Source organism: Strongylocentrotus purpuratus, unplaced genomic scaffold, assembly GCF_000002235.5.
Source record: "Strongylocentrotus purpuratus isolate Spur 01 unplaced genomic scaffold, Spur_5.0 spur5_scaffold_3, whole genome shotgun sequence".
Classification (NCBI taxonomy): Eukaryota; Metazoa; Echinodermata; class Echinoidea; order Camarodonta; family Strongylocentrotidae; genus Strongylocentrotus; species Strongylocentrotus purpuratus.
This window is the reverse complement of record NW_022145609.1, coordinates 28,022,141-28,048,149: the sequence shown is the minus strand read 5'-3', so window position 1 is coordinate 28,048,149 and position 26,009 is coordinate 28,022,141. Positions and strand designations below refer to the sequence as shown.

Sequence of the window (26,009 nt, the reverse complement as noted above, 5' to 3'; positions counted from 1 at the left end):
AACTTTGGAGTGCAGTGCCAGTGCATACTTTATTGCTTTCAAGCTTATTAATTATGAAAATGAGCAAATATCAAGAGAATTCTTACACAAGAGTTCATAGCTACGGAAGAGGCAAGGAGGCAAGTCTTAATGAATTGATGTTTGACATGCAGGGTCGATCAAATCAACATGTTTTTGACAATGGAAATGTTTATTGAGTTATCGCGTTGACACACTTTCACTCCAGCAAAGGTCTAGGAAACAATTCAATTGATGCTTTCCAATCAAATTACGACGTGTTTGTCCTGCCTTAATTGAACTTCTGTGGTCGCAACTGAATTACACGTCAATCGTCATCCAAGGAAAAAATGGCAAACATCAATTCTACAGTTGTAATGCCCCTCTTTTTCAATTGTTCATCTTGAATATATCTAATTCAGTTATCACGTTAGTGTGTTGAGGCATTATGTTTCCCAACAAATTTAGTATTAGAAATGATCAATTTAACTCTTGGAATACAGACAAGTGAAAAAAGGAAAGTAACGGCTGACATGTAAGGTGAAAATGTCAGAGAGTTTTATTTGTATGGTGGAGATCAAACATTTATGTTTTCTAAATCCTTTACGAAATTGATTTGGAATGAAAAATATGAACTTTGTAGACTTAAAAACGAAATTGGATGCCCATAACTGCACGTGTATGATAGCAAATACAAATTGGAGTGGTGGATGGTTTAGCTAGATGGGAAGCCTCGACAGCATGAATATTGTCTCAAGAAAACTATTTTCCACTTTTTGGAGAACCCCCCTTGAACAAAAGGCTTGAAAAATATATATAATTTCTGCGTGTAGTACGATTATTACCAATGTTTCTGCTCCAATTGCCTATCGTTCCATAACAACATTTATCACCAAAAATTGTTCTCTTTTACTTACACCTGCACAGGTTCCTAGTATGCAGAACACCACCCTCACTCCAGAGGAGATTGAAGTGGCCAATCAGATTGACCGTTATTTCCGCTATGAGTTGATCTACAAGAGGAACCGTCGGATGGCCATGAGAGTCAAGGCAATACTGGAAGCCAAGCCAAAACAAAGCTTCTTCTTCGCGTTGGGTACAGGTAAGTTTGTGAACCAGAACTTGGTACTTTAATTGTCCTGCCTTGTCTCATCTCTATGGCAATCACAAGTGCTAGATTTGTATTTTACTACACTTGTACTTGTGCACCTGGTACACTGTATTCTAGGGTCTCGTAGATTTGAAAGCCTGAGGTCTGGTATCAGATGGTACTGCTGTAAATTCATGGAACATGAAGTGACTGCTTTTTGCATAATCTGTATTAGGGCATTGCCAGAGACTCGATCTACTCTAATCAGACAATGAAGTACAGAGTCAGCTGGAAAAGCTAACTTGAGTCTGTACTCTTGTCTTGTGCATGTTTGGCATGTTAGTAGTGACTCTCCATTGAAATTTAGGCCAAAGTAAAGTCTTAGTTCAGATAGTACAGACTTGCTTGACTCATTTACTAAATACTCAAGCTTTTCGGACACACTTACAACGAACGCTGCACTCTCATGCTCTGTGATAAGTTTTCAACAGAAGTAGTCTGAAAGATCTACACGAGCAGATAGTGTTACTCTCAATAATATGTTTTAATAAAAACATTTTATTTCACTCATTAAAAAGCACAACCAGTGACTATACCTTACTGTGAGGTACTTGCTGCTGATTTAACATGTCATACAGCTCATATAAGATGAAAGAAAAAATAGTTATCATCAACATAGATTAGTCGAGACAGTCCATGGCTTGAATGAGGAGTTAATTGTTGGGAAGCTGTAATGGAACGTGATGCTGTCACCGCAGCACCCTTTTGAATGCATCAAGCTGGTTGGTGAGAGCCTTAGAGGTCGGTTGTATATCATCAGTTTGGCCCACGCCGGCCGTGACGTCCGTCCGTTAGGATTAAGACGTGAGTGTATGACAGCCGGGATGAGATCCATGTGGTGTACACCTAAGAATTAGGGTGGATCCAGGATTCTGAAAAGGGTGGGGGGGGGGGGGGGGGAGGGTGGCACAATGTAAAAAGAATCCTTGAAGAAAGAAAACTCCCCAAAAAGCAGTTGTTACAATGTTTACGCGTTAATTTACCTTTTAAAAACATCATGCACCTTTGGGGTTTCAAAATATGATTTGAAAGTTTGGGTAGGGAGCCCAAAAAACACAGTATTAAAGTGGGCATAGTTTCATTTTGTGTACTAAGATTCAACAAAGGGTGCATGGACTGGTTCCTGTTTGTGCACCGTCTTAAATCTGCCTCTGCAAAGACTCATACAAATCTAGGAATAACATATAATTAAAATGCATTTGAAGATGTTTTTGAAAGAAGATTATCACTCAAGATTAATTATCAGTTGCTTTGTGTAAAGTTTTCAACCTCTTTAAGCCCTTCATTTTGCCACTTCCTTCATTTCGCAGTAGGATACAAATCAGCTACCAAGAATACTTAGAATTCAATGAGCATACTTCTATCTCTTTCTAAACAAACTCTAATTGAGGCACACTGCGAGCGCATTGAAATGCAATCAAAGCGATCATATTACTGCCATGACTTCCAGCGCCCGCGATCACGCAGCTAGATCAACACTTGGCTCGGGTAGCTGACGACCGGCATCGATGAGATGCTAAAACAATCAACCAATCAATTAGAAAAGCATGCATGGAAGGTTCCGCGATGCTGGCTGAACTTTCGTGACCTTGGCTTTAACGTGTGAGATCTCAAGTCCGTTTCTAGTCCGTAGACGGTGCAGAAGGGTTTTAGATTTGGGTTCCGAAGGAAAAAATCTTGCACAGATTTAATCATACGATAAGTTTTAAAGGGGAAGTCCACCCTGACATTAAAGGTACCCATTTTCCAACCATTTTTCAAAATTTCCCAAAACTTTACAATACCTTTAACGTGGTTTTGATAAAAGCATAATAATGAAAGAATTAACAAATCAGTGAAAAGTTTGAGCAAATTAAATCTGATTTAAAAAAAAATCCATCCCTCAGCTTTTATATGTTCAAGTTAGTTCACAATCAAATGCAGATTGGAGCACTTCCTCTGGCCCGTTCATTTTCACAATTTCCACGCACATGTTAGCTCCTAATGGCTGAATTTAAGCAGAATAATTTCAACGTCTGCAGGGTGATGAAGACGAAGACGGACTGGAGGAAAGCCCTCTTACTTTATAGCGTCACTTCAAATCTTCCATGATTTCTTTCTGATGAGTCATGGTCGCGCAGTAACTCGGTCTACTCTAAATATTGATCATTGGTTCATATCCGATGGAGGAGAAATGGACGAAGGGGATTTGAACTGGACTATGCTTGCGAAGAATTCTCTTCTTACATCATAAGAGGGAATTAAGGACTATGTTTGTCATGTAGAAATGCAGGGTACATGCTCTACAGGTAATATGATATCGATGAAAGAAACCCTGTTTAAGGCAAATATTGGGAGAACACACCGACACCCAATTGAACATAATGAGTCATTTAAAAATAAAATAGCCGGCTAAGTCACACTAATATTCATATTAACTCAGATTTGAGAGGTATTACATTGGGATATTAATTAGGCAGGACCCACATACAAATCTTGAAAATTTCCCTCATAATTAAGGCTGTCATAATATTATAAAGGAGTCAAAAACAAGTCGAAAACCTTGTGAAAAAACAGCACAGAAAATATTTTTTTCATCTCTTGTTCCATATCCTTAGCCTTTAAGAATTCAATTTTTGTTTATTTTCCATATTTCCATAAGAAAATAGTCTAGTTCCCTCAGAAATACCATAAACATACAGAGAATATAGCCATAATACCTATTTTTCACACATGAAAAACAACCAGGGTACAAATATTAACATATTCGTTGAGCCCAGATTTTGTTTGATGGCTTGATTTGGTGTTGTATAACATAAAACCTGAACATTTCAGTAATTTTGATCTACATATCATATGATAGTTTGGTGTAAAAATGTTAATAATATTGTGAATATAAAAATCAGTTGATTTCATAACTGTAGAGAATTCCCAACTGCAGACAAAAATTTTGCCTCAATGTATCCATCCCTCTAATGAAACTGTTCATAATATATTTGGAACAGGATTTTAATCCACTGTGGATTCTGCAGATCTATACGAGGGATTTTTATAAGGTAACAAAACGACACTTCCATTTGTAGTTGATGCCTGCTCTGGGGGCAATCCAATATGATTCATAGATTAGCCTACAGTGAATGATAATTGATCCTCTCGTTGTCTGAACAATTCCGCCCCGAGACAAATGAAGCGACGAATGAAGCAAGGAGACATCTGTCTGTCTTTGGGAGGATGCTCCAGTAGATGGAGATGACCGCATCTCTCCGGCACCGGTGGAGTGAGATGTTTGGATTAGCTGCATGGCCGAGATGAAAAGCAGTAGGAGGAGAATAGGAATTTCTTGGTAACATGTCTTAAGAAGTAGACCATTGGCATGGAGTTTGACCTGTGTTCAGATTCAGTTTTTTTTTTTTTTTTTTGGGGGGGGGGGGGAAGAAATGACCTATCGTTGAAGACAGGTTGTACCCGTATCTAGGGAGAGCATCAAAGGAGTTAAATTGAAAGACCTTGTAATGGTCCCTTGAAAATGATTTAGGTTGCGATATGCACATTTTATAATACCTTCTGTATGAATATACAATACATATAAGAATATGGCCATACCACGTTGAATCATACAAGTAAGTTTTGTTAGTTTTATCAGCTTTGGGGGTAGGTGTAGCATGTTCATATCTCAATTCTTAAAGATAAAACGGATATAGAATATTCTTATGATTGATAAGGCTAGTACAATAATGCTAAACGTACAAGTGAAATGTGTTATCTTGAAGATGATAAGTCAGATGTGAAATGACCCTATGGAACATACAGATTGCCCCTTTTCATACTTTATTAGTAGACCGAACTGTGTTATCCCGAAGAAGACCCACATATGTGAACAGAACTTTTAAAGAATCTCACAGATCTATAACTAAAGCTAGTTCTGTCATAATTCATAAGTGAATTTTGCTATCAAGAATATGATGAACGGGTGTGAAATGACCCTACGAACCATTTAGATGACCCCTTTCCTCTGAATCGTACAGATAAGCTTCTCATCATTTTATCTGTCATAAACGAAGTTAACTCTGTTATCCAGAAGAAGACAAACGGATGTGAACATGACCTAAGGGAGCAAGAAATTTGATAATGGCTGTTCAATGAACTTTTGACGACGATATCGTTTGCAATCAACCATGCTATGGACCTACTTTATGAAATGTGTGAATCTCTGTGGAAACATGAGCCATACAGAGATGCTAGATCACCAAGTAGCAACCTAACTTCCTTCTTTGGAGTTTGAAATAATCTAGTTTAATCGGCTCAGGGGGATGGAGGTATGATACATAATTGATAGGTGAGATGTCCTAGCAATTTCCTCTGGAATAAATGAGGTTGTTTGCATCTTGGAGGTGAGAAGGAATGAAGTTGCATTCACACAAAGTCATTTTGAAAGTTTAGCAAAAAATGGTATCGTATAGATTGAATTCTTCAAATGACATTGAAGAATTGAACATTACTATTTCGGGAGTATCTTTCAAAAGTTTGTTGCCATTAAAGCAAAGGTTTGTTGTGTGAATTGTTCTTTTGTTCTTCCTTGAAGATTATCTATAACCTTTTTTCTTTTCTTGGTTTAAACTTGACTCTGAAGAGGAAAAACTTGCAACGTCCCTCTCCCCTAGATCTCTGTTGCTTTGCCTTTGAACTTTGTGTCTCTATGTACTTGTACTTGTATGTCTTACCTTCATTTCTCTCTCCATCACATTCTATGTCTTTGTCCTTTCCCTGTGCCCCCCCCCCCTTCCTCTCCCTCCTCCCTCTCCCCCGATTCCCTTATTCTCTCTCTCACTCACACCCACTCTCTTTCTCTCTCCTTTTCATTAATTCATGCAATCTGAATCTCACCCTTTCCCTCTCTCCTCCCTCTCTCTTTCTCTCCTCTCTCTCTCTCTCTCTCTCTCTCTCTCTCTCTCTCTTTTCTTCACTCTCCCCCTCTCACTCTCCCCCTCTCTCTCTCCCCCTCTCTCTCTCTCCCCCTCTCTCTCTCCCCCCTCTCTCCCCCTCTTTCCCCCTCTCTCCCCCTCTCTCTCCCTCTCTCTCCCCCCCTCTCCCCCCTCTCTCTCCCCCCTCTCTCTCCCATCTCTGTCTCTGTTATTGTCTCTCCCTCAATCCTCCTCCCTTCCTTCCTCCCTAGGCCCTCTCTCACTCCCCTCCCCTCCCTCCCTCCCCTTCCCTCTCTCTCTCCTCCATCCCTCTCCGTAACTCCCTCCCTCTCTGTTACCCCTCCACCCCTCTCTCCCTCTCCACCCCTCTCTCCCTCTCCACCCCTCTCTCCCTCTCTCTCTCTCCTGGAAGATGCAAGGCTTGACCGCATCACACCATGCTAGAAGGTAAGGGATGTTTGGATTGCAAATGGGACATGGTGACTGGGAGAAACCATCCTGCGCAGTGAATCAAACATTTCTTGTCATCTGAACTATTTGGAAAAAATGGATACTCTATTTGGGGTCAAAGGTCAATTGATGAATCGTGCATGTGTAAGGTTTTCCATTTGTAGAATTCCATTATTTTCATCACTTTTTTGTTGAATTTTAATATGTAGGCCTTTATGTGTGTCATGTGTTTTTAAATGGACATGTACACACATAAAAGCTCTCTTATACCCTTTCTAAATTGTCTTTAAAACCTCTTTGAATTTATTTCATTCATACCTCTTTCAAATTATTTCTTTGAGTAGACTTGTTAGGATGCTACAGTTCTGTATTCAGGCCTAGATGTGATTCTTTTGTAGACAATCAACTCCTTGATATTCATCTCCATCACCATCACATAGGCCTTCTACCTCATTTTGACTGTCCTTCTCCTGTCATATCAGCCCCCTTCACCTTCCCCTCCCCTACCCACCCCAGCCACTGCCCCCTCCCCATCTGTCATACACCCACTGTCATCTAAATATATTTCCCATTAGCTCAAGTCAATTACCTTTGAACTCTACTCAAATTTGCTAATCTATGTGGATAGACATTTCCGAGATACATCCATCCGCGCTATCTCAAAATTCTTTGAAATGCCCAGTCCCAGCAGTGCAGTTTGGTGTGGGTGTGCGTGGCCAAGTCACAAGGGGGGTGCCATGCTGGGCTTCCTGTTGGCAACCAGGATGCCATCTAAATCAAGGGGTGGAGCGGTATGAGATGGAATGCAATTATGCTAGCGGGTGGTGACAATGCGCAGCATCCCGGGAAAGATTGGTGCTGCCAATAAGTTGTCCTCGCTTCCTTTTCAGTTTGTCCCAATATCATTTTACTTTTAGTTATTGAACTTCTGAACTTTCATTTTTTTCAAATTCCAGTATAAAAATTGATGATTTTTGTTTATATGCTTGTTAATTATCTACCTTGAAGTAGAATACTTTGGTTTCAGAGAATTTTATGTACTTTATATCCTCTATTCTTGCTCCTCTTTTCGTCTTTGCTCTTCCAAGGCAAATTAAAGTATTTTTTCATTCTTACGGGCCAATTCTGATATAATAAAGACGTTACTGGAACTATGTAAAACAATTCCAACTTCACACTTGCATGCTCATATTTCTTTCTATTATTTTTGATTAAAAACACCCATTAAAATCTTCACCATGGCCTGTTTCCCATCATCTGATCATGAAATACAAAGGAGAACGAGGTAAATGACAGGATATTTCACTAAAATCAAACCGAAGCTGCCATAAAAATCACTTTCTCCATCGCCTGGACTTGCAAAATTAAAAGGATTCCTGTGCAAAAGCTGGTCGGACCCACAAACCAGCTGCTGACCCTACATACCGCAGAGTTGAAGTTGAAGTATTGAAGTTACCGATCACTATAAACACCCAAGGCAATGCATCTAAGGTATCTTTCAATTTATGAACTATTTTTATTTCCCTCGACCAGATCGAGACCGCCCATTTGGGATTACTGGAGGCGAAAGGAAACACCTTGTCGGTGCATCTCTCTCCCTCTGTCCTGTCTTGTCTCCGAAGAGTTTTTTATGTAATTCCAGACATTTATTTGATATTGTCATCCAATGTACCCAGTGGTCATTGTTTGTGCAGCCGATATTTGGCATTGGTGCTTCAAGAAGTCAGTGAGACATTTCTTTCTGAGTATTTTCAACGTTGGAGTCCTCTCTTTATGTTTTTAATTTTCAGTCATGTTTTTTTCAATCGCTTTCCATCTCGTATCAGCGATAGTGAGCCACCCAGTTGTTAGAGCCAGGAGCAAGAAAGCGATACTGTTTTTCTTTGAGTGGTTCCGCCCTATAAATGTATTTTTTCTTTTTTGTTGTTGAGGAATGGGGTTGAGTTCAACAAGCCTTGCTGTTTTGATGCTAGATTGCCATTTTGAGATATATTCAGATAAACAGAATATTTGGCATCATATCTTTTTTTTGGAGAAATAAAACTCAAGATTTTAAGCTGAATTGAAGAATGTTAGTTTTTGTTTTGGGCGACGTTGCCTTTTTTATCCTCTTGTTTGTATTAACTTTAGGTAATGATTAGATGTAGAGAATATAAAGCTATGGAGAATTATTCTCTTCAAAAGCATATATGAAAAGTACTCAATGTGCTTTTAAAATGACATCATTCTTCATAACTTTATATTCTCTGTCCTGTCAAATTTAGATACGGGTATAAATCTCTAGCTTTGAAATTTATACCTTTCTTGCTTCATTCATATTTTACCCAGACTTGCATCAGTCCATTACTCTCAGTTTCTGCCTCAAGTGTGGAAGTCAGTGAAGACTGTCTTTTCATTTATGCTCCATATTCAATTTTCATTGAGAGCAGGAATAATATTTCTCCATGTTAGGCAGTTTACTGGCAGTTCGAAGGACACTAAAGAACTTGCTTTTCTAAAAACGTGCAACATTTTGCGACTTATGAAAAGAAAACCTGAATCACAAAGCCGGTTATAAATCTCCAACTGCACAAAGCGTATCATTTGTTTTCTCACCTTGATGAAGGTCATAGCCACACATTGAATCCGGGTGCTAGATTTATTGCCTTTCCTAAATACTCGAAACCCAAACAAGCATAAATTTATTCTTCCACTTAGACCCGATTCATGGGCAGAAATCACAGAATGTGTTTATGAAACAGACGTCTTGTTTACTTGACTTCCATCACTAACAGGTCTCAAGTGTGAAATGTCATGTTATTTTCTGGAAACTTTGTAGGACTGCGATGAAACATATCATTTTCTAAAGTGCAAATAATGATAAATTTATAACTTATCGGTGGAGAAGAATATCCCAGAAGAGTGTCTCGATTTAATTTATTGCTTACACAAAGAAAGTGGGTGGTTTTGAGAGCTAGTGTGCATGGTCTAAAGGAGAAAAGCAGAAGTTTTTTTTAAAATAAAAATGATGACAGAATTAATGCCTTTCTGCAAGGAGAGGAAAATCGAAATGTAACTGAAAGGAAAAAAAGTCAAATGGTGAAAAAACTAAAGATGATCAAGTGGCGAAACCCAAATAAAAATTTTAAAAAGTAAAGTTTGATATAAAGTTTTTAAAAAAAACATCTAGGTAAACAATTTAGCGATTCAAAACTCAAAACTTAAAAAAACAATTATTGTTAAAATTCGAATCGGTTGAATATATTTGAGGTTATTCTAGTTCTAACAACAAAATTGGTCATGGATATTTACTATGAGGCTATATATATTCGGCACAACAGAAGGTATGAATTGCACTTTGTCATACACAAAACACAATTTTAAAGCTGTTTGTTGTGATCTTGAGCTTATTAGGCATTAGGGAAAGCCCTTATGAAAGCTACAAACTAAAAACACCCTTATTAGTAACTTGATTCTTGAGTAAAACCAGCTTTTGTTGGAGATGACAGTGTATCATGTAAGCCCATGGCCATGCAGGCAGCGTCGTGAATAGCCAGCTATATACCCCTCTGTTATTATCTTGAACAAAGTTTTACACTCTTTTGTGCTCTGATCCCCTTTTCTAATCATCCCCCAACAAAAGGGGGGCAAATAGGGGTCCTGCACACCGCCCAGGGGTGCAAGCATGCACCCCATGCACCTGCCAATGCCTCTATGAATGTAGGACGCCGACCAGAATGCACATTAATGTGAGCTCACCTCACTCTACAGTAGGCCTGTTTTCATCAGACCGAAGTTGCAAAATAACCTGCTATTTTCCGAATCTGGATATTTTCTCGAAGCTCGAAATTGCATGTTCACCAGACCAATAAGCTCATCACAAAGTAGCTCAGACAGGCGCAAATTAGCGCGCTATTTTGGAAACAAGAACAAGATTTCCTGGGATATTTTCTCAACCAAATAGCCCGCTTATTGCAACTGCAGGCTGATGAAGAAGCAAATTAGCCGGCTAATTTGAGATAGGGCTAGTTAAAATAGCGGGTTATTTTGCAACTTCGGTCTGATGAGGACAGGCCTAGTGTGAAAATGTTGAACTTTAATTGTAGCTGTAAAAAAGAATCTCACAAAATAGTCTGTAAGATATGCACTGTTGGGTCTCCCAGCATCAATTTCTTAATGCCATTGATAAATTTGTGAATAGGTAGTTTCTGAAAAAGGCAAGTTTCCTAACAAATTGTTATTTGTAGGCCAACAGGACAAGAAAATTGAATTTATTGTTTTACACTTTCAACTGTAACCAAAAATATAATATTTGTAGGACATCCTTAACAAGAACTGGAATTGTTCTTGAAAAGGATTTATTTTCTCTGCTGCATCTGGTTATGAATATTAGAAAATTCAGCAAGTCTGTAATGTTGTACCCTTTCAATTTCTACCTGTATTGCACAAATATTCTTCACAAAAAACATACTGTTCTTGAAAGAGATTGATGTGCACTTGTGTGAGGTGCTTAGAATACTTTGGAAATTTAGTGAATCCATACATTTTTTAACCATTCAAAATTTCCCCAATACATTTGATATCCTGAACAGGAACTTAAATAGCTCATGAAGTTGATTGATTCGACAGAATTTCTTATCCATTGTAAACGTTGAATACTGTGTGAGGTCTCTATGTTTCATTTCGAGATTGTAATCGGTATTGTGCTAAGAAATTAAAGAAGCCGGATAAAAGTCACAGGAATGGACTTCAATTTGAGTCTTGATGGTAATATATCAATATATGATTGGCATGATGGAAAGTATGTTATTGTTGCTTTATTTATCATGATTCAGAGTTAAATGAAGTTTTTTATCAATTGCTTTTATTTCTCTTTTGGCCCCATGCAGTTGATCATCAGTTGATCATCAGCAAGTTCATCATTAGTCAAATTGATCAGTTTTTTTTTTATTCGTTTTGTGATTCGATGTGATGCTTGCTTCTGTTTCTGTGTGTGGCCTGTGTGCTGGAAAAAAATCCTCATTGGTTATTATGTATACTCTCAAAAATCCTGGTTAGATTATGACCATTTCATGTCTGAAACATCTCAAGGAAAAAAAGAGGGAGGAAGGAAGATGTAGAAATGATCTAAAAATCTTGTAGGATGTAGTACATTCAACATTTTTCAATATGAAGACATAGATTTTTTTTTCAAGTGATGGAGAGAGATTTCTCTAACTTATTCAAGCTAAATTAGCCTACCACTTTTAAGTCATCCAAATGTTCCCTGTCCCTTGATAAATAAATTCCACATACCTCATCACTTAAAGGTATTACAAAGTTTTGGTATGGGGTCATGAATTTGGTTCAAATTAACATATTGGAAGCATATGCGTTCCTACAATATACATTGATCGTTGTCGCGGTTGAAATCGAGTCTAAAGTTATGAAATTATAAATAATAAACTCTTTATGTTGTATAGCTCCCTCTCAAGGTCAAGATATTAATTTAGCTATGAAACAATGTTTCTTGACTGAAATCGACCGATTAGCTATTCCCGTTTGAAAATTATATACCCCAACTACATATTCTGAGATTTTCATGGTCCCAGCTACGATTGTACGGCCATAGGCGCTATTTGAAATTTATCAAAATTTACCGGGAGCACCGGTAAATTTTTATATTCAATTTTTCTCAAAAACAGAAGTGTTTTAGGGGCTACTTTTTATTACTTATAATACATCCACAGGGGCATCCAATATTATATCAAAATTGTAAAGATTCACTATCCACCCAATTTTCAAAATTTCCCAAAACTTTGTATTACCTTTAACATTTCATATCATTTAACTTAGTGCCATGAATGAAAAGATACAACCCCTTACCCACGTTCAGGCTACCAGAGTTTATTGTATAGCTATATGAGAAGCATTTAGATACACAATTAGTAATTAGTTTGATCCTATCCTAAACATCGTGTAACGAGACATCATATAGCAAGACTCCTGTTTGAGCATTATTTTGAACGAAAACTTGATAAAGAATCAGGGTACGTGCTTGTCTGAACGTTGCAACCTACAAAAATGGTATAACTTGGTGGGGCTTAGCTTGACCGCGCATTGATGATTGGTCAGCTGTCAGGTTAATTGACTTCTTCAAAACTAGTGTCTTTTATGTCTTTTCTTTATACGATGTTGCTACCTATACACTATTCTGTATGCTCCTTTCACAATACAATGATTCTTTCTTTATACAACGTTTCTTATAGTTTGTTGTATAAATTCCTTGAGTCTGAATGGGCTATAAGATACCACCTTGAAATCAAGCAGGGACTGCCACTTTTCTTGTTTTCTATGTGGATTTACATCTGTGTGGTGTTTGTAGTGTTTCTGCAATTATCGCTCTCATCCTCATCTTCCTTGCAGGCCGAGGATATGATTTAATAGGACTGTGAAACCATACAGGCACCTGTTTACACCTTGGACGGGGGTCAGTAAACAAATAAACAAATATTCTATAGACGTTATGCCATTGGCTGGATGTAAAACTACAAAATAAAAAGTGAAAAACATGTGAAATATTCTCTTGCTTTGAAACCTATTTGGGGCCAGTCACCACGAAATGAGTCCAGTGTCGCATTAGGCTCAATCGTAGTTATAGCGATGTATAGTGTGTATGTACTGAAAATTGACCCACCTACCACATTTAAGATTTTTCCAAAAATCAACTTATTATTTCTTTGTTTGTTGAAAGTTTCATTGAAATCGAATGATGGGAAGTGTGTTGTTGCTATGTTGTTGTTGACCAGACTATAATATGTTACGCATCATTAACTTTACACCTAATTATCTCAAAACTGGGTAATCCCATTGTTATAAAGTCCAATTAGGTTTTTGTTCATATTTCTGGATATAATTTATCAATTTTAATGTGTGACCCCTTAATTTAAAGCTTACTTAATGTAGATTCATATAATACTTAAAAACAGGAATAAAATTTTTGACCAACTGGACTTATTTCGTGGTGACAGGCCCCATTTGTTGAAGTTCTCTTTCGCCTTAAACATCTAAAAGATTCATAAAATTTGTCCAACTGAGGGGTCAATATTTTTGTTATCTACTTTAAATTTGTTGAATGATATGAGTTTCATAAGTATTTGATAAAGCATGATAAAATGTATGTGTTTTAATTATCTTGAGATAATTTCAAGTAGCTATTTATACCAATTAAAAATCCAAATCTAGAAACAAACTAATATAAGTGACCTTTCTACTTTTTATCTTGAAAAAAAAAATCAAATATGCCCCTATGAATCAGGTCGAGTCAAAGATTTTTTGATATTGTTTTTGGTGAAGAGTTGTGAACATACAAACACACAAAACCAGAAGTCTCTTTGTCTCTTGATTAAGTCTGTTTAGTGCCAGAAGAGCACTAAGTAAAACCACTGTGGATAGTTTTAATACCTGTCTGGCTCACAGCAGATATTTCAATAGGCCTGCGCAATCACATACCAATTGTTATGAATGAGTATTGTGATCATGTAGTGTAATTCCGTTTCCTATTTCCGTTTTCCGTACTAAAAGTCAAGTGTTCAACCTATTTGTGTTGGTCTTTTTCAAAGCATTATGTCAACAAAGGCAATTTAAGAGACCTACTTTTTTATAAGTGTGTTTACTATATCTCAAACTATTTTGTTTGTTTACACTAATGATTTCTTGATCTATTTAACTGGTTGGTTGTGTTTTAAGATATATTCTGACTTCTGAGTAAGGATGAAGATGATGGTGACTTCTATTTCCTTGTTGTCCTTAGCAACGGGGGCAGGAGGAGTTGTGAAACTCCTCTAAGGCACCAAAAGTCTACTTGTAGAAAGTGGTTTTGAATTGAGGTATTTTATGATTTGCTGATGATGTGTGATGCTATGAATTGGAGTTTGATAATGATTCAAATTTCAAAATATGCATTGCTTAATTTTGTTTAATAATTTCTCTGGATTGAAATTTGAAGAGAAAAATATGTATAGACCCTGGACTTCTATTACCAGTATTAAAGCTAAAACATGTACTAACAGTATGTATAGACCAGTAACTATTTTGTTTATGTAATTTCTATCCAAATCAGGATTCGCACTGCATGAAGCTGTTTGTGAGAATGATTTGGTAGAACATCAAAATTAATGGACCAAGTGACATAAGAATATTTAGATGTCAGGAGGGCTTCAAAAGTGAGATTGCCTCTTTAAAGTGTCCAGCAATAGTATTTGAAAGGGAATCCAATTACATGTGTGGTCTGGTTCTCAAAAGGTAAAATTACCTTAAATTGCTCCGTTGAAATGCAGGATATATCCGAGGCTAAGGGTCACGGCATTGTGTGGGCATCTTCAAGAGGGGGCAATTTGCATGGATTCCTTTGAAATTTCTTAATAGCTTTTGTTGGCCCAAGAGATTGCTCCTTGAATGGTCAGAATGTCTTACCATTTCTTTGAAGGTCCTTGGATGCCCCTTCCCCCTCCCCCAGGGGAAATATGTCTCCTTATTAAGTATGAAAGTAAGTGTTTAGGTGAAAAATGATGAAAAACAGTAAACCAACCTGTGTGGAACTTAACTGTTTCCATCAGTTTGCTCAATCATCCCTCCTTAATTTGAATTGTTAATACAGTTTAAAACCAGAAAGAATTCTGCGTTCAATGAAAAGTCTTATTTTATGTCCCACAAAGAAAAATTTACTTTTATATTGGATTTGTTATCTGTAGCTAGCAGGCCAATGGTGTTTGAATTTCCAACTGCTATGCGTCTTCCCCTCAGTGGAATACTGATAGTGGAATACTGATACGAAAGTAATGCACAGATGTGGGAAATGTGGTCACTTTGGTCGAGGAAAATATGCATACGGGTACATCATTTTTATTAGGTTCACACGATAGTCCATTAACTTTAAGTTTAAGCTGTGGTCTTAAACTTAAAAGTTATCTTGTAGTCAGGACCATGCAGATAATCATCATCATGTCTATGAAAATCTAAGTTGACTCGAAGTTAAACACCATTAGCGCTATAACTACGACCTTGGGGGGGGGGGGGGGAGCCCTCACTCGAAATTGTGTGCTATGCAAACGAAGTTAACTATTAAAGCTTAAAGCTTAAGAGTTTAAAACTTTGAATAGTTATTGTTTCGGTCCGGTGTAAACCATCATTGAAATTAGTGGATTGTGGTCTATAACTTTGAGGTTTCGCAAACTTAAAGTTATACTATAATGGTCTCATGTGAACATAAACATAGATTCTGTAATGACTGTGGAAAGGAGATTGGAATGAAACTCCATGAATATGGTGTTGTATTTTTCAATTTGGTATCAAAAGATGCTGGTACATTCCAGATGTCTTGATGTTCCATTCAAGATTTCCAATGAATTTCAATGTGAATATCTGAAAGGATTGCCAAACTGAACCTATACTGTCTAAGGGCGCGTTCATGCTTGATTTTGACGGCCAGAATCAGGCATCTGTTACGCGTTTAGTTTAAAACACGGTTGCGTCTTAGCTCACTTTTGTAGAATCACCGAAAAACGGCGATCATGATCGCCGATCGTAAACTCACAAAAAGATGCGTTTACAATTTGTAAACGCGTTTAAATGGGGTCAACGCACTGACCTCTAGTGGGTCTACGTAGCATGCACAGTGAAGGTTTGCGAATCCAGCTGGAAGACCAATTAAGGCCACACACTGAGAATTGCCTGGGGGAGCCAGAGAAGTAAGCATGAACACTACATCGTGGAACTGCGATCACGATGAGCGTTTACGATGAGCGTTTCAGATCGCTCATTCTGCCTTCAAAATTTAAGCATGAACGCAGCCTAAATCTGTCAAAGCCGAAGCTGCCGTACAGCGAATTCACCAGGGTTCCATAAAAATCATGCACTCCCAGCTGTTTATCAAATTCAATTTTACCAGTCCCACATGTGAAATTAAATCCTGGACAATACGTAATTTTCACCTCTCATTCGTATGATATGCCATTTTAAGAAATTCTTGCTAATCGGTGATTAAAATCAAAGAAATCTGACAAAAAGGGAAAGGGTAATGAGTAAAATTACACTAGGCTTTAACATTATTTGAAGCCTTTATTCAGGATGAATTGTGCTTTGGAAAAGATATCTAGAATGTTTGTGAAAAGAGTTGAAATTAAAACTAACACTGGTGGTCTTTATGAACAAGCTCCCTTTGGGTCAAGCTTCAGTGAGAAATGATGCTCATAATATGTAGAGGTTTTGTGGTCTAGTGGATAAGTCATCGGACTATGGATCACTAGGTTTGGGGTTCAAGTCCATGCCAAGGCGCCAATGTCCATTGGCAAGACAGTTTGCCTCACTCAACCCAGGTGAAGTTAATGGGTTCCTGGCAGGAATTGATTCCTTGAAATGCTAGAGCAACGTAAAGTCACATAGTGACAGTCATGCTAAAGCCGACGTAATAGCAATGGAGCGACAGGAGTATCAAGTGGGACAGATATGGACCCTACCTATACAAGAACCGTCTCTTATTAGTACCGTATAAGAAATGGTAATTGGTTAAGGTAGTCTTTGTAGACAGGTGGCCTTTATATACAGGCGTACATAAGAGAAGGTTGTTCTTGACATTTGTTGGTGTGCTACCAAGTACGTCTACTCACAAAGGAGGGTCACTGGAACAGCCTAATCAGAAAAATCTTGACTTTTGATGCTCCCTAACTGGTGGGGCAGTTATCTTTGAAGTGGTAAATTAAAAGCGACTTCTGTGCAATCAGGTTTAATCACAGAGCGACATCGTGTCTCACCGCGATAAGCCGGCTAAGAGGGCAGCTTTAATAATCTCCCAATATCTTCTCATTTAGTCCTTCGAAAGACAGTGCACTTCTGTCAAAGTCTGGTCCTGTCTTTGTATGTTATGGCTGGCTAATATCTTCAGGATGTCTTTAGTGTTAGCGGTAATTTGATTGACAATTTCTCATTTCCTCACAGACTAATTGAAATGAAGTAGGAAGAGGGAGAAATCTCAAATTGAATCAAAGGGGCATGCGATGATTGATTTGCGCAGAAAGTGGAGTTGAAACAAAATAGATGATTCATTATGTATTGATTGGATGTAGAAGATGAGTTGAGGTTTTGATAGTGTTTTTAAAGGAGTAGTCTGAAAGAAGAAGTTGAGAAGAAACCTGTACTGTTTTTAATTTCTTAAACTTTATTTCATCTGTTTGTTTGAAGCCGAGTCAATGTCCATCTGGCTCTTTAACATTCCAGAAGACCAGTATGTACAGCTTACAGTGCCTCTTTGATTTTTCATTTGTTTTGACAGAAAAAGATGAAACATTGTCTTAAATATGGAAACCTTACATAACATGGAATCCTGTATTGTCCAGAATTCAAAGACCTAGAATTCAAATAATGTAATTTTTTTTAAAAATGTATTTCAGTGTCAATCCTCATAAGTAGTATGTCTTAAGAAAATTATAAAGAAACTTGCAACATCTAACCTACAGACCTTTGTATTTTGACAACTTCCGCTAGCCTTGCATCCCATTTGATCAATACTACTTATATCAATACTACTATTGTCCACTCTGTAAGAATGTCCTGCTGCTTTATATTTTTACATAAAGCTTTGAATAAACATCAAACTTATCAAAGCTTTGTTCCAATTGTCCAGCGTAAACCTTTGATATCTGCCGCTTATATTGTCTCCCTGTTTGTGCTAAGAATGAGGAACACAATAGACCTCAATATCTACATCTCTTTTCATGCTCCAGTTGAAAGAACTCCAAAATATAAAAGCATTTTCTAGAGAGAGAGAGAACAGAGAATAATGAATAAAAGCAACACAGTTACCACAGATTGTTTCGTTATAGCACAGTTGGATAGAAAAGATGTTCTGTTCATTCCAAATCAGATTACTTTTTCAAATCGTTTGAGAAAGAAAGAAAGACAGAAATTATCTGATAGAACATAAAGTTTGAATTGTGACTGAGGGGGAGAGAGATGAATACCCCAAAGAGAGATAAAATGTTAATATGGGTCCTTAAAAAGATATAAATCATGAAAATGCTTCTGTAGAATAACCTCATAACCTTTGGTTTTTCCAAACGCTGACCTAAAAAAAAAAGATAATAGAGAGGAAATGATCATCCTAAACAAACTGTACTGTGTGTCACGTAAATGTAGATGACAGTTGGTTTTTTATTAGCCATGTTTAATTTACAGCCTTGTATCCAACTTTTTATTATATATTCATGATCAGTGATTGCATCGATTTAATAATCAAGTTACTATTTATGATTTTAAGTGATATGATGTGAAAATTTAGTCCAAAATTGATAAGTAGCAAAAAGATTCAGAATGGATTTAGTCCGTTATATGAAATTACAGATAATTATTCATCTCCAGATTGGTTCATTTGCCAGGTTCTGAAATCAATCGCTTATGAATATGAGAGCATGGTGATCAAGAATCACAATTTTCTTTTTTCTTTTTACAAGAACTGTAAATTTGATCTTAAACATTTTTAAATAGATTGCAGGTACATTTTAACCATAAATTATTGAGTAGACTGTATTATTAGTGCACCCTCCTTACACAAATCCTTTTTGACAAGCTTAAAGTATGACAAATATTGTACCAGGTAATTATTGTGTGGAGTATTTTGTTATCGGTTTATCTCTGCTTTTCAGTTTTGTTCCTATTTCTTCCTTTTAACCCTCCTTTCGCAGCCTCCTATATTTCTCTCTTATTTTCTTCTCTTTGTTCCATGTTTTCTCTCCCACCCTCTTCTCATCACTTGTTAGTATACCAGCCACGACACATCTTTTATTACAGATACCAATCTAGGTTTATCGCCATTGTGTTTGCCACCTCAATTTTTCATCCTCGATCGATACGCTGGGTCACTGTCGAGCAATTACATCAAACAAGGAATTTGGGGGTGTTGAAAATTGAAAAACAGAAAGGAGATATCTTTAGCAATTTAGTGGATTTATAGAATTGATTACAATACCCACCATGAGAGATGAAATCCATCACTTTTAGCGTACCTTCAGAGAATAACCCAATTTCTGACCTTTTAAACACCATCGTGATATCTTTCAGTAAAGTATAGATTGGTCATTCCAATTGTGTAGTATCAAATGCCTTGGATTGAGTTCCTCTGATTTCTGCTTCTGGATAATTTTCCATCGATTGTCTTGGTATATTATTTCTTTTTATATGTTATCATGAAATCTTTCATTGAAACAGATTGGTCATTTAATCTGCATCGTATCTCATTCCTCAAAGTTGTGATTGTTTCTGCTCCCTTTGGGTCTCTCTCAATCTATTGTCTCATATATTTTTGGACCTTTTGAAAATTGTTGATATGTTATCATGAAATCTTTCAGTGAAACAGATTGGTCATTCTATCCGCATTGTATCGCATGTCCCAAACTTGTGATTGTTTCTACCCTACTCCGCTTTTGGGGTCTCTTACTCTGGCGTTCAGAGGGTGAATTGCCGTTTGGTATACCAGTACAACCAGTTCGTCCACTACATAATTAGTCTATTCCCATTTGGTCTACACCCAGCCCGTCTACTATCCTCATGGTCTAATAATCACTTTGTCTACTTATCATTTAGGCTAATACTATATTAATTTGGTCTAATTTCCATATTGTCTAATCTCCAATGCATCTACTACCCATTTGGTATAAAAAGGTATTGCTCATTTAGTCCAATAACCAATTAGTCTAATTCCCAGTTTGATGATGCCCATTTCTTCTCCCATCTTTAAGGTCTAATAATCATTTGAGGATTATTATGATTAGACCAAATGATCAATAGATAGAACTGGGAGTAGACCAATAATTGGGTACAGATAAATGACATTAAAGAAACATTACATAGAAGTTTGTTAACAAAAAATATATACCAATAAAATGTATTTTATCAGTCCAACAAACATTGCAGTAATCCTCCATAATCACCTATCCTAATTTTTAAATTTAATTTATTTATTTCCACATGTGAGGTGGATTGCCCTTTCAACTTAAGTTGATTTTCAAAGGGGTCCACACACATTTAAAAACGGTTACAAATCATATCAACAAACAAGCAAAGAAATAAACAATTAGATACATGAAATATACAAAAAATAAGCAAATAAACAATTACATTAATTAAATACATGAGATATACAAAAAAATTCAGTATGGGTACATTTGGGTAAAAATATGTTTCCATATGGTCATCTTATTTGCTATTCATGAATCAAAATAGATTAAGCTGTTAAATTTATGTTCCAAATCCACTTTATTACATCCATCTCCCTGCTTTAACTATGAATAGAAGTAGTAGTATACATATATCATTACTGGTAAGCCTTCTTTACAATAATCTGTATCTTGCTAAGTATAGCAGTGTATTTTTTCTTCTCGAGAGGATATTGCCTTTCTGTATTCAAAGAATATTCTCAAACCGGATAAAAGAGATAACATCGTTTACGGGGAAAGAGATAAAGGTACATTTGTTATCCAATACAGACTAGGTTTGCATTTGTTCTTTAATGTGCTTGGTAATTCTTCTTATGGAGACAGTGAGTTATAGGCATAATCCCTAAAGATAGGATGTTACAGATTTGTGCCTACTTTTGATGTATTGCGATTCAAGAATTATCTGTTTCTTTTCATTCATCAGAGTATTATTTTTCTTTTCATCAATAACATGTTTGGTTAGAAATAGGGGCAATATATTATATTCAATTTGATAAAACCCTTTTTAGTGAAAATATTTGTTTTGCCCTTTCAAAATTGGAGATTATGCAGATAGTCTTCTCCAATCTATATTTTGTATCTTATTCACTGAAATGGTATAAAAAATCCCACACTGATTATTGATTATGTATTATCGAGGGTGTGAACCAATTGTTACAGAGTTAACACCCATCTGACTATCAACAAACCATGATATAGGCAGGGTGTGTTGCTAATCTAACACTTACACCAATACAGTGACCGAGTAATCGTAATCTTCTTTGCTTTTTTATTCTGCATCTCTATTCTAAAAGAGGGTTCTTAAGCAGAAAGATATATTATTGTATCAACTGTTGAAGACAAACTGTACTTAAGGTGTTGAAGTTTGTTTATGGCTAAACAGATTGAGGGGCTTTGCTTAGTCTTTGAGTTCAGACCTGATGTCCCAAGAACTTCTGATGATGCTTTGCCTAGCCTTAGTATCTTTAACAAACAAATGAAAATAAAAGCTTGCGTTAAAGGCAGGGTATTTTACGGACATCACTATCACTGCTGTAATATATTTCCAGTAGCGCCATCTTCCGGTGAAGGCTTAGAGTGATTTCTGGTTCCTGTACCCAAGCATCATGATGGGTGTATAAACAGTTGGTGATGCATTGTGGTACATGGCAGTCGACACATCAGGACATTGTCAGCAGCAGATGGCAGTTTACCTATATCCAGTGGCAGTGTCAGGAGAATACCCTGCCTTTAATAAGGGTAATGATAGTAATTGGAAACAAGAGATCTGGAAAGAAAGAAAGAGAGGGATTAGAAAGGACATTGTTGTATGAAGACCGATGCAAAACAGAATGAATTAAGAAATTAATAAAGGAAGAAGGGGAAAGTGCCAAACTGGAAGGATGGTATATTATTATCTGGTTGGAACCAGAAGGGCATTAACTCATATATTTTTAACACAGAGTTAACACCCTTTTGGGTCGAAATAGATGATATGATAGAATCAAGGTTACTATGTGAGAGAAAAAGATGGATAAGGAGAAACTAAGGTCTGCATTTTAATATATCTTGTTGACCAGCAGTGTAAAATATACTCTTTCTCTTGATAGCTTATATTTAATTTGATTTTGTAATCGTCAGATTCCTCATAGCAATATTTATGTTTTATTTTTACGAGAGCTATTGAGTGTTTTTCTAGAGCTATTGTAATGCTCTCCAGGGCTAAATCTCTCACTGCTCCTATTTTCATTTTCACGGTAAACTCACGAAGTCGGTTCTAGAATTTGCTTATCAATTAACTGAGTTTGTACACAACATGTTCATATTAGGAAACCTTTCTTTATAATAACACCACTGACACAGGTCTGACTTCACAGACCATGTTATCGCCTTAACAGGCACCTGTATCAGACCGCAAACAAGGGCCTAAGTCGCTCCTTGAAGGGATGGGGGCGGGATGGCGGCAACTCCTTTGATCAGCCTCCAAAAAGCTACCAGTATTGTCTTCGACATAATACCCCATTTACACCAACATCTCATCACTGTTGCATTTTGGGATTTGCCAGCTTTGGCGCTGCCTGGGATGGGGATTGATTGGCTGACTGGCCGGGAGTGACAGGCCCAGGCATAGCCAGCTTGGGGGCCATGAGAACAGCTCCAAAAGGACGTCACAAGAGCAGTGGCCAGTGGCAAAAGGCAGTTTCCATTATACCCTTGTCAGCCTACCTGCATTGATAGAGAACCTCTTCATCATGATGAAAAAAAGGAAAAAAATATACTTTGTGGTTTTATGCTTTTTTTTCAGGAACATGCAAAAACTTTTTATTTTCACAGAGGTAAATCGTAGTGTACTTTTAAGGTCCCAGAAGGTTTGAGTGTGTGAAATAAACAGAAACAACTAAAAACACCTCCTAAAATGGTTACAAATATAAGCATTTCAATATGGGCTTATACCAATCTTAGTATATAAGTCCATGCTTCCAAAGTGACCTATGAAACGGGATATACCGCTATTGATATGGATGCTCTCTACTTTTGAGTGGGAATAGTGTTGAACTCAAGGATGAATTTGTGTGTAGATCATTAGAATAGGTGCTGGTATGTATTGTTCTGGCAGTGTGGACTCATCTAGAGACCTGAATGTTTACAGAGTGGTGCACAACCCTCTTGCTTGTGCGTACACCAGATGATGTAGATACAATGTAAAGCTCATAAATATGATAGGGAACACAGGTATGAATGTTCTTCTAAAACCTCCCCGATGAAAAGATTTGAGGAGGGTTATAAGAGGTCATGGCTGCGCGATGTCACGCTCAAAGGGGGCCCTTAGGCTTCAACATGGATACATATGAAATCTGGATGATCAATAGCATCGCTACTGATTCCAGAGGATGAATCAAATCTTGGAGGATCATTCAAAGGCATCCATCAAGTCGGGACCACCAGACAAAGATTTTGATCTGGAATGATGGATTCACGTCTCATTTATCGCAGAGTCGTACATCATGTGATCCGCTCGCATTTAGCTGCCACCGATTTAAAGAGCATTTAAACAAGATGGATTTGGGGATCGTTTCTATTATTGATGGAAATAAAACTCACAAAAGCCCTCTTATGATAGTTTAAATCATTACTTCTAAAGGAGATGGCATTAAATGGATTTAATTGTGTTATTAAGATGAACATACGGTGCCTTTAAAGAGTGCCGACTTGCGACGGTTGCATTGAAAAGTAACTAAACGGTGAATGGCCTCAGTGAGGCTAGCCCTAAAGCTTCACCAACAAATGGAGCTATGTCCCTTTTCTTTGGTTTTTTTTAAAAGATTTATCGGCGCATCTTTTCAAACTGGAATGATTGTCATTAGGCTTAGCAGAGTGAATGAAGGCTGAAGTGAGATACATTTCTGTGTCGTAATCCTCTTACAATGATATCCCACTATCTGTGCGGAGATCTGTTTGTGAAATATATAACAGTGATTAAATTGGCAACATCGCGCAACTTAGCTCTGGAGGTCAACCACTGACAAACAAACTTATTTTTGTGTAAATGCAGAGGTGATGCAAGGGAATACGGAATGAAAGCATTATCCTTAGAGGGGTCATCACAAGATGGGGGTGTAAAGAAGGGGCGGGGAGTAGGGGCGGGGCCAGGGGAGGGGAAAGAGGATTAAGCATGATGAGAAAGAGGCAATGATGCGAATGTTGAAAAATGAAATTTGAAAAAGGAGGGGGTGGGGAGGGGAGGGGGGAAGGGGGAGGGGGGTGGAGAGGGGGGAAGAGGAGGGGGAATATATAGGAGGGGAAGTGAGAGTGGAGTGGAAGAATGATGGGATATGAATCAACATGTTGAAAAGTGAAAGGGGTTGGTAGACAATGAAGGGGGAGTAAAGGGTGGAAAGGGAGGGAGGGTGGAATATGATTTTTGACTTGGGGATCGAAATATGGAATTGTTATCAAAATGGGACGAGAAAGAGAGAGGAGGGGGAGGCAAATTCAGCTACGAAGCCAACATTTTGTTCCTCACAAACAGTAGGAAAAGAAAAACAATAAAGTGGACTAGTAAATGGACTTGATAAAGATAAAAGCCTTGGCAGTTGATCCCAAGAAACCCCCACATGAACAATTCAACCGATAGATGCATTCCTGATTGGATTTGGAATAACCATCGCATTACATTTCAGATGCGAAAGGGGACTTTGTGATACGAATAGGGCACGGTCGATTTCGGATGCCATTAGAGTGCTTTGGGTGGGCCCAATCTAGCTGATGCACAACAAAAGTGACACAAATTGCCCAATAAAACCAGGTTAATCCACCCATGAAAGTGATATAGCCTATAATAAGCTCGCCAAGGACCTGATACTACCTTGTACTTTTTGAAAAGAAAATTTAAAAGAGTTCAATTCTGGAGGAAATCACAAGGATACAGTTCAAAAAGTAATAAGTAATTGATGTTAATTCAATTTCAAGTGATAATTATATATATCTCTCTCTCTCCATCTCTTATTTGCTGTTTTCCTTCACTTTTTTGTCCAAAAAAGTACTAAAATATATGTTATAGGCCAATATAATACTTGTAGAAAGTATATAGCAATTTAACAAAGAATTTTAAGAATTGTATTTATAGTTTATTCAGTTTGTGAATATTGCTTTGGTCGTTATGGTCTTGGACATCAAATAGAAGAGTTCCTTCAAAGCTTTATCACTCAGTTTGCATTCCTGAGGCCTGATCAATTCTTTTATTAAAGTGTTGAATAAAGGAACCAATCTTTTTCAATGTTAATTATTTGTTGGTATAGGCCTACAATATTGATTAGGCTGAAGAACTTGACATGTTATTCTGTCGTCTTAGAGAAAACAAACTTTCTTCCAAGACTTCAGGTGTGGTCTTTGAGGGATATCCTCAGCACCACTTTCTTGAAACCAATGAGGACAATCTGTGTGAATCTGTATGCTAGCTTTGTAGATCAAGTTCATGTCCATTCAATGTAAATCCACTCGTTACTCAGATATTCTGGTGAGGTTGTGTTCATTGTGGTTTCGATTGGTTCCCAGCAGTGGGGACAGTGGACACCAAAGTCACTGAGTTTCCCAGAAGTCAGAACAGTGATATATCCAACATCCATGCCAGAAAGATGGCACCAACAAAGTAACAAAGTGGTCCTCCTCCCTGCCCTCTGCGTTCTTCCAGTGCCACCCACTCTGTGGATTTAAACTTAATGAAGAAGAAAAACTGTAGGGATTCCCGCTGCGTCGCCAATTATAATTCCAGGTGCAAGATTTTAGCTCCATCGATACCATGTTGTC

General features: G+C 37.4%; 1 protein-coding gene across 1 annotated transcript in view; it reads left to right on the top strand.

The window, feature by feature from the left end:
- LOC586731 (metalloprotease TIKI1) overlaps positions 1-26,009 on the top strand; it is a 55,729-nt gene that overhangs the window by 20,364 nt on the left and 9,356 nt on the right. Inside the window, exon 4 of the mRNA XM_786501.5 lies at positions 925-1,099. Within this exon, the coding sequence (XP_791594.2) occupies positions 925-1,099 (175 nt within the window). The remainder of the gene's footprint in view (positions 1-924; positions 1,100-26,009) is intronic.